At 39.8% G+C, this 8,997-nt stretch overlaps 1 protein-coding gene across 1 annotated transcript; it reads right to left on the reverse strand.

Moving 5' to 3' along the window:
- Positions 1-1,083: 1,083 nt before the first annotated feature.
- On the reverse strand, positions 1,084-3,266 carry LOC135685079 (mediator of RNA polymerase II transcription subunit 29). Its single transcript, XM_065200863.2, has 4 exons — positions 3,074-3,266; positions 2,757-2,812; positions 2,231-2,318; positions 1,084-1,454 (listed from the first exon to the last, which is right to left on the reverse strand). The coding sequence occupies exons 1-4, from the start codon at positions 3,158-3,160 to the stop codon at positions 1,218-1,220; spliced, it is 468 nt and encodes a 155-aa protein (XP_065056935.2). The 5' UTR covers positions 3,161-3,266; the 3' UTR covers positions 1,084-1,217.
- Between the last annotated feature and the right edge of the window lie 5,731 nt (positions 3,267-8,997).

Consider the following 8,997-nt stretch of genomic DNA (forward strand, 5'->3'; position numbering starts at 1 on the left):
GGCCTTGAGTAGTAACTCTCAAGAAGGCACAGCTTGCAAATATCTGACAATGAGTTAACAACTAAGAAATGATGTCAATGAGCGCATGCGCAGTTTTAAATGCTGAAAGGCCTGGAAAACAATTAGTATCATTAGAGAGTTTAACCCCTCTTGTCCCACTGTTGATTGCAGCCTGTTTTTTGCATACTTTGAAGGGTGTGCTTATATTTGGTAGAGCTATTTGGCAAGGTTGCAATCCTTTCGCACAAAGTTTACAGATTTGGATAGGTAGGCCATGGATTGAAATTGGTTATTAATTTGACCGCAAGTTTGACTGTTATCAGAAAACTTTTTCTATGTACATCTTTCTCGACAATCTCTTTGAACTGTTATAGTTTCTTTGAACTGTCATAGAAACCTTTTTGAAATTTTTTTTGCTATGAACGACCATTGAACGTCCGAAAAATTTCCAAATGGTCGATATGTACCCTTTGCCATCTAGTCATGATGCCCTTGAAAAAAGGAGGGCAAGGGGAACTTTTTACATTGAATTTCGCCCAGATAACTCGGACAGTGAAACTATAATTGAAATATCGTGGAGAAGCTATGTTTTATCTTTCCCTGCTATTCGCTAGTACCAGTGGTGTAGTCAAACTAAACTATAACCTATAAATGATATTATTTTTGCAGATTGGCCAAACTCTTTAAAGCGTTAAATCCCTCTGATATTGTCAAAAGGAGTATGACGTTTTTAAATAAATATGAAGTTAATTCTTGATACATGCAGGCCTTGAAGAGATGCAATTTTATTTACGTTTTTAACATGACTTCTGAACTAATACTTTAATTTATCCCAGACACAATGCTACTCTCTGGCATCCCCCCTCCCAAGGTGGAGACACCCTCTAAGACCCCGTCAGACCCTTAGCACAACACCCCTTGTCATACTCTGAATTTGGAAAGGGGTGATTTTTTTCTTATATGAATGTGCCCTCTAGTTTCTATTTGGACTGCAGTTTTTAGCAGCTGTCTGCAGCAGGATATGTAGATTTACTCTAGCACCAGGTCTGAATTTATTCTAATATTTCTAGATAAAAAGACTGATTAAACTTCAACATGTGTATTTACATCCAAAGAGAAAATTGATTATAATAATACAGAGCTAGTGGTATCAATAACAAGAACTTCCTCTATACATATACAGTGGAAAATATTACAAAACCGCTAATTGTAATATTTCATCCAATGCTTTGGCTGTTAAAGTTTCCAAAGACTTTTGACATTTGATCTGTATGCTTTGTTAGCAAAAGTTCTAGTCTTTTGGCTGAGGCAATTTGCTTCTTTGCTGTTAACAGGAAGTCAGAGTAGCTGATTATTTTTTGATTTGGATCTTGAGGAGCTGAGATCCCCCCAACAACCTCTGGTGAGAACTGTGTGGCTAACTTTGTTAGGTCAGCAGAAGCAAGGGCGAGTTTCTGTGAAGAAATCAGAATTGTATTAGATGCAGGCCTTGCAAGGAGAGGTGCTGTCTAAAACTAAATGCCAAAAATCAAACATTGTTATTTATGATATTTGGTAATATTTTGTTTTAATATTATATTATATAATATTAATATTTTTGACATTCTTTAAACTGAATTTCAAACATACTTTGAATGGAAAGGTTTGAAATAGGCAAATCTACATAGGTTTTTGATTTGTGTGTTCCCCATTCATCCTGTTTCAAATTAAGCCCATTCATCCTGTCTACACCATTTTGGGCCTAATTTGTTTGAGTTTGATTCAATATGTCAAAATCGTGACAAATTAACAAGCAAAAATTAATGAGGCACCTAAAAAGTTGGAAGGTGTCAAGTCTGTGAGTCAACTACCTGATTTTTTTCTCTTCACAAGACCACATTAAATGAATCAACAGGTCATTTATTAATGTTTAATTGCCGAGGATACAACAGAGGAATAGGTTCATTCAAATAAATTTTCATTGTCTTTGCAGACATTCAGTGGTGGATTAAGGACAATTACAAAACTATATCCATATTGAAAGGTGTCAGGGAACCCTCCCTAACAAATATGACATCCAGCAAAGTTCACTACATTTTCAGGATTGCTACGTCCACCAAATTTCGTAAAGTGCCAAATTCTTGGAGCAGCTAATGGTAATAAGATTATAAAAGAAGAAGAAAAAGAGCAAGTAGTGATTATTAAAGGACAACAGGAGGAGTGATTATGAAAGTATCCAGTATGTACTTACAAGCCAAATTTGGACTTGATCACAAATATTGTGGAAATCTTCAACAATTTTGAAAAAACCCTGGATCTGGCTTGGTAACTCATTTTTCCTACAAAAATCAATGAATATGTAAATCCTGCCTCAAAACAAGGTATTTTAATTTGTGACTCACAAAGAAACTTTAAAGTAGATTGTTGTGATCCACAATGAAATTTTAAAGCAGATTTATTGATTTGAAAGTTTTTTAAGGGATCCAAAAACTTTTAGTAGTATGTTGTCAAATGTTTGCTTTTTTCAAAGCCATTTTCAGGATCCATTGTTGAAATAATCAATGCAATTTATATTCTCACTGTAGCCAAAAATTAGGAATGTTATGAATGGCAGCCTCATGAAGATATACGATGCCAATGAAGCCATTAAAAACATAATTTATTCCTCAATTTGTTCTTGAAAAATCTCATGAAATAAAGGAATCCTTTTTCAAAGTGCGTTCCTTGATTTCAAAGCATTTGTGACAGAACTGATCATGTTTAAAATTTAAACAAACCTTGTGGCGTCAGGTGATGTATTATGCAGGATGTAGACTGCATGCCGCACAACATTCTACAAAAACAGGATAAAAATATCAAAATTAGGGGTTAAAGATTATAAAAATAATCCGAGAAATATTCATTAAAGATATTAATAAATTTTAGATTTTCCACAGCAGGATAGAATATGATAGCAATTTCTCGTGCAACACGAGCCTGTTCAGAAATAAAGTTTAGTGATTCTCCTTTTCTTGAACGCATTTAATTCTGACAACAAAGTTAAAGAACGAAGGAATTTTATGTTAAAGCATCTGTTAACCTTGAAAACCCTTACCCGCACAGACTCTTTTAGAATGGGAATGAGTGCGGCAACTTTAACCATTGGATCTTGATCCAACGTCAGAGGTTGATTCACCGCCATATTGTTTTCTTTTCAGAATTGGCCTGCCTCGTTCTCATTCAAATCCGTAAACATCAATGATATAGAAGGCGCTAGTACTCAGGTCATGCTGCTTGTACTAAGGTCATGCTGCTTGTCCTCAGGTCATGTTGCCTGTCCTCAGGTCATGTTGCTTGTACTCAGGTCATGCTGCTTGTACTTTGTACTCAAGTCATGCTGCTTGTTCTCAGGTCATGCTGCGTATTGCCGAGTGAGGCAAATTTGTTTACTTCCGCTCTTTTAAATAGTGGCAAAAAGCGAGCTGCAATAGAGTTCAGTATGGAAAATTGCTTGTTTTTTTAATGACTTCTGACTCTGTTATTAATATCTGTTGTGTGTAGTTGCGCTGCGATGCTGCTGATTTAACAAGAAAAGAACTGCGGCATCGTGTGTTGAATTACAAAAGGACTTGTCACCTTATTGTTGAATTATCGTCAATGAACCTTCAGAATACTTTGTTTCGTGTTTCTAAGGTGTTTTACGAACGTTGTTTGCTTTGCCTTGATGTTATTCAGTTTTTAAAAGTTGGATGTTAATATTATTAAATTGAGTTCACTGCTTTCCGATGTTTTATTACTGTGATCTCGACTTGAACGCAAACGGATCACTGGAGTATTTAGAAAATTCCTCACAGATACAACAGGAGTTAATTGGCGCAGTCGACAGGATGCTATCATCATTTTACAAACAACTCACCTAAGAAAATCAACAGGTCGTATTCCACTTTTTTTATACAGCTTCAATTATCCGGTAAGCACGGTATTAGATTTTATTCACGTTCGATTTTAAGCGAAGCTATTATCAACATGTCTGAAACTGCAAAATTAATCGAATTAATGCAATTGCAAATTGCAAATCAGCAAAAACAAATGGAAGCTCAAGCGGCAGCTCATCAAGAACAAATGAAGGCTCTTCTCCATACAATGTCTTTTTCAGAATCAGGAACTGCACGTTTTACTTCTACATTACCTTCAGTACCTGTTTTCGAACCATTTGATTCTACAAGTGAATTGTGGCCTGACTACTACGATAGATTTTTGACATTTTTTGGTGCACATAATGTTAATGACGATAGAAAGGCTCAAATTTTCCTAATTAATCAATCTAAGGATGTTTACCGGTTACTGGGAAATTTGGCAAAACAGCAGAATCCACCCAAGCAAATTAATGATCTTAGCATGGATGAAATTGTAAATTTCATGAAGACGCAATATGACCCCAAACGATTTGTTGTACACGAACGCTTCAAGTTTTGGAGTGATATGCGCAGAAAGCCAGGTGAAACGCTACAGGAGCTTGCGGCACGTATTCGCCAAGATGCTGCCACCTGTGGTTTTGCATCCATCAAGGATCCTCAGGATGAAGCACTCAGATCTCGTTTTATTTGTTCTGTAAACAATGAGGCAGTGCTTAAAGCCCTTTTTAAGGTCAAGGACGACGAACTGGATTTTGCTAGGGCTATTGAAATTGCCACAGAAACAGAGGATGCAGCTAAAGTGGCTAAAGACACGGTTTATGGGGCTAGGCCAAAATCTGTACACAAGGTCGCTCTACGGCCCTCTAACAAAGCAATGGAAACCAAGTCCAAGACAGGCAAATCAGCTTGTTACCGCTGTGGTGTTGAAACCCACCAAGCACCACAATGCCGTTTCAAGGACTCAGAATGCCACTTCTGCGGAATTAAAGGACACATCTCGAAGGTATGCAGAAAGAAAAATTCTGCAACTATTAAAAGCTCAAAGACGCCGGTAAAACTCATCCATGAAATCAAAGCAGTGAATGAAAGATCCTTGCCAAAGCTGGAAGTACCTATCAAGATCCAAGGGCAAACATGCACAATGGAACTGGATACTGCAACGAATGGGAACTTCATTTCAAAGCAGACATGGAAGGATTTGGGAAGTCCAAATCTTCAGAAGCCTGATTTACACTATGAATCAGCAAGTAAACATAGTTTACCAATCATTGGTACGTTCGTCGCCAAAACGTCAACACAGGAGTCAGAGGAGACACGTGATATCAAGTATACAGTGTCAGAAATCCCAGAACTTAACCTATTGGGACGAACTGCTACTAAGGAGCTGGGCATTTCTGTAGACCAAGCACTCAACGATGTCGAATCATGTCATGCAGTCTTTAGCAATCTAAAGGCCGACATCAAACTACAGGAGAAATGCAAGAAATTGTGCAATGAATTTAAAGATTTATGGAAACCGGAACTAGGATGCCTCAAGGACTATGAACTCGAAGTAAAGTTTAAGCCCAATGTCCAGCCTATCTTCAGGAAAGCACGGCCAGTTCCATTTGCCATGGAAGCTGATTTGGAAGAAGAATACCAGAAGGGTATAACAAAAGGAGTCTGGGAAGCCACACAATTTTGTCAATTTGGGACTCCAGTGGTTCCTATCAAGAAGGCTGTGCTCCCAGGACAAAATAAACCCAAGATCAGAGTCTGTGGGGATTATTCTGTCACAGTCAACCATCAACTGGAGGAACATCGACACCCGCTTCCTCTCCCCGAAGATCTTATGAGAAGATTGGGAGGAGGATATGGATTCACCAAAATTGACTTGGCAGATGCATATAACCAAATCAAGCTTGCGCCGGAAAGTCAACGAAGACTAGCACTTAGCACTCATAAGGGAGTGCTTTTGCAGAAAAGACTTCCATTTGGTATCAAATCTGCCCCCGGATACTTTCAACAGATCATGGATCAGCTCACCGTAGACCTTCCTGGTGTGGCTACCTATCTGGATGACATCCTTGTAAGCGGTATTGATGCTGAGGACCACCTGAGCAATCTTCGGCGTTTGCTCCAAAGACTGCAAGACAAAGGTCTCCGTTGTCGACAGGAAAAATGTCACTTTGCCCAGCCATATGTTGAGTATTTGGGACATCTACTGTCACAACAAGGAATCGCAAAAGGTCCTAAGGTAGATGCTGTTCTTAGAATGACAGCTCCTACAAACGTTTCAAGTCTTAAAGCTTTCTTAGGATCTGTCCAGTTCTATGCCAAATTCCTACCATCAGAACTAGCTACAATAGCAGAGCCTTTGTACAAGCTGACAAAGAAGACGGTCAAGTGGAAATGGCAACAAGAACACCAAAAGTCTTTCCAACGTCTGAAAGACTTGCTTTCTTCAGAGAATGTCCTGGTTCATTTTGAAGAGAAACACATCCTAGGTCTGGCATGCGACGCTTCAAACGTTGGAATTGGAGCCGTATTATTTCATCGTTTTCCAGATGGAAGCGAGCGCCCAATTGCCAATGTCTCCAAAACTCTCACAGAAAGTCAAAGGAACTATAGCCAAATCCAAAAAGAAGCCCTGGCAATTGTGTTTGGATTGAAGAAGTTCTACCAGTACCTATTTGGACGGAAGTTTGTACTGGTCACAGATCATCGACCACTGTTAGCCTTATTTGGGCCTGGAAAAGATGTTCCTCTAATGGCTGCTAACCGACTGGCTCGTTGGGCTCTAATGTTAAGCCAATTCAACTACAAGATTGAATTCAGGAAGACTAAGGATCACGCTAATGCTGACGCTCTCAGTCGTCTACCTCTGCAGGAAGATTCACAATTTGATGAGGAGGAAAGTGTAGATGACACATTAATGGTCTGCCAGATACAGACAATTGACGAGAAAGTCACTCCAGCAGAACAAGGATCTCTTGCAAGAGAGTCAGCAAAGGATCCAATAATCTCAATGGTAATGAGATTCATTCGAGAAGGCTGGCAACCAAAGAAGAACGATGAAGGAACGGAAATGCACAGATTCCGACAGGTTGCTACTTTACTGTCCATATGTAATGGTTGTTTAGTCCATGGGTCGAGAGTGGTGATTCCAGCAAGCATGAGAAGAAACGTTCTGGGACTTCTTCACCTAGGACACTTTGGAATGCAGCGAATGAAGCAACTGGCTCGCACGGCTGTCTATTGGCCAAACATCGATGAGGATATTGAGGCCACATGCAGACACTGCATACCTTGCGGTCAGCATCAGAACAGACCAGCCAAACCTGCAATTCACCCATGGATGCTTCCAGAGAAACCCTGGAGCAGATTACACCTTGACCATGCGATCAACTTTATGGGTACAAACTGGTTGCTGCTTACAGATGCATATTCTAAATACCCATGCATCCATCCAACACAGTCCGTTTCAGCCAAAGCTACGGTTGACCTATTGGAGCAGGACTTTGCGCATTTCGGCTACCCACACACCTTAGTAACAGATAACGCTTCTGCTTTCATGTCAGTCGAATTCCAGACTTGGTGTAAAGAGCGAGGCATTGTCCATCTCACCGGAGCTCCATACCATCCTGCCACTAATGGAGCAGCTGAACGACTTGTGCAAACTTTCAAGCAGGCACTCAAGAAGTCAAGTCTTCCTCCCAGAAAAGCCCTGCAAGAATTCCTTATGCAGTTTCGCAGAACTCCCAACTCCAGTGGGTATTCTCCGAGTGAACTGCTGAATTCACGTCAAATTAGAACCAAGATTGATACTCTATTACCGTCTCCAGCGCATACAGCCCAGGGAAAACAAGCTAGAGAGGCTACCAAATCCCAGCAGAAAGAGATTATCTCTAAAGTAGTAAGATCTTACAAAGTCGGAGATCCTGTCTACGCCCTCTACTTTGGTCCTAGAAGAGACAAAGAAGGTCGTTGGGTGCCAGCTGTAATCATCAAGCGCAAAGGCTCTCGATCTTTCAATGTTCGAGTACAGCCAAAAGGCCCTACTTGGAGACGACACCTTGAGCAGTTGCAGCCGCGTTATGCTTCAGTAGAAGATGATGATCCCGGAGTTCCTCCTTCGCCGTCTACAGAAAGAGCAACTCCACCTCTGACAAGCGCTGCTACTTCCGTGGAACTGCCAGGATCTGCCACCAAAAGAAGGCCAGCTACACCAGAGTACGGTCCTCACAAACCACGAAGATCAAAACGGGCCCCTAAGCCTAAGAAGATGTTCTCGCCTTCGCCTTGAACTTCAAGGCTAGGTGGGGAGGTGTTGTGTGTAGTTGCGCTGCGATGCTGCTGATTTAACAAGAAAAGAACTGCGGCATCGTGTGTTGAATTACAAAAGGACTTGTCACCTTATTGTTGAATTATCGTCAATGAACCTTCAGAATACTTTGTTTCGTGTTTCTAAGGTGTTTTACGAACGTTGTTTGCTTTGCCTTGATGTTATTCAGTTTTTAAAAGTTGGATGTTAATATTATTAAATTGAGTTCACTGCTTTCCGATGTTTTATTACTGTGATCTCGACTTGAACGCAAACGGATCACTGGAGTATTTAGAAAATTCCTCACAGATACAACAATATCCAAGGATTGAATTATGACCTATTTTCAGCTTTTTCTAGAGTTAGGCCGAGATATTGCATAGCAGTTTCTGTAAAAAGAAAAAGTAACTAAATCACATCTTTGTACAAATGTGTTAAGAAAATTATACATTGAGTGGCTAAACATTGTTGCTGAATCCGTTTTAAAACAGGTCAATCATTATTTTCTGGAATTTCGACGAGACTGAAAACACCACAGCAAGCACCGTGACTGAAAATGCTTGGAATTTGCGAATGACAGCTTATTCCTCCAAAATTAACATCAATTCATAAATTTAAGTGCAATATAAGGCCACTCGCCAATTTTCACATCGATATTATAAAGAAAAGTGAACGAAATCATTCCTTACTTTAACCAAATTTTTAAGGGCTCAGTATGGAGCAAGTTCCTTTTTGCCACTATTAAAAATGGCGGAAGTAAACAAATTTGCCTCACAGCGTACCTGTGAGGTTGCCTTCGGCGCTTCTATTTCATTGGTA

Source organism: Rhopilema esculentum, chromosome 10, assembly GCF_057945365.1.
Source record: "Rhopilema esculentum isolate cy_ngs chromosome 10, ASM5794536v1, whole genome shotgun sequence".
In the NCBI taxonomy this organism is placed as follows: domain Eukaryota; kingdom Metazoa; phylum Cnidaria; class Scyphozoa; order Rhizostomeae; family Rhizostomatidae; genus Rhopilema; species Rhopilema esculentum.

Excerpts from the sequence above, each read along its gene's own strand:
- LOC135685079 (XM_065200863.2), bottom strand. The coding sequence starts at position 3,160 with ATGGCGGTGAATCAACCTCTGACGTTGGATCAAGATCCAATGGTTAAA. Across the intron at positions 2,813-3,073 it reads TTCTAAAAGAGTCTGTGCGG|AATGTTGTGCGGCATGCAGT; the intron begins GTAAGGGTTTTC and ends CTGTTTTTGTAG. Across the intron at positions 2,319-2,756 it reads ACATCACCTGACGCCACAAG|GAAAAATGAGTTACCAAGCC; the intron begins GTTTGTTTAAAT and ends TGATTTTTGTAG.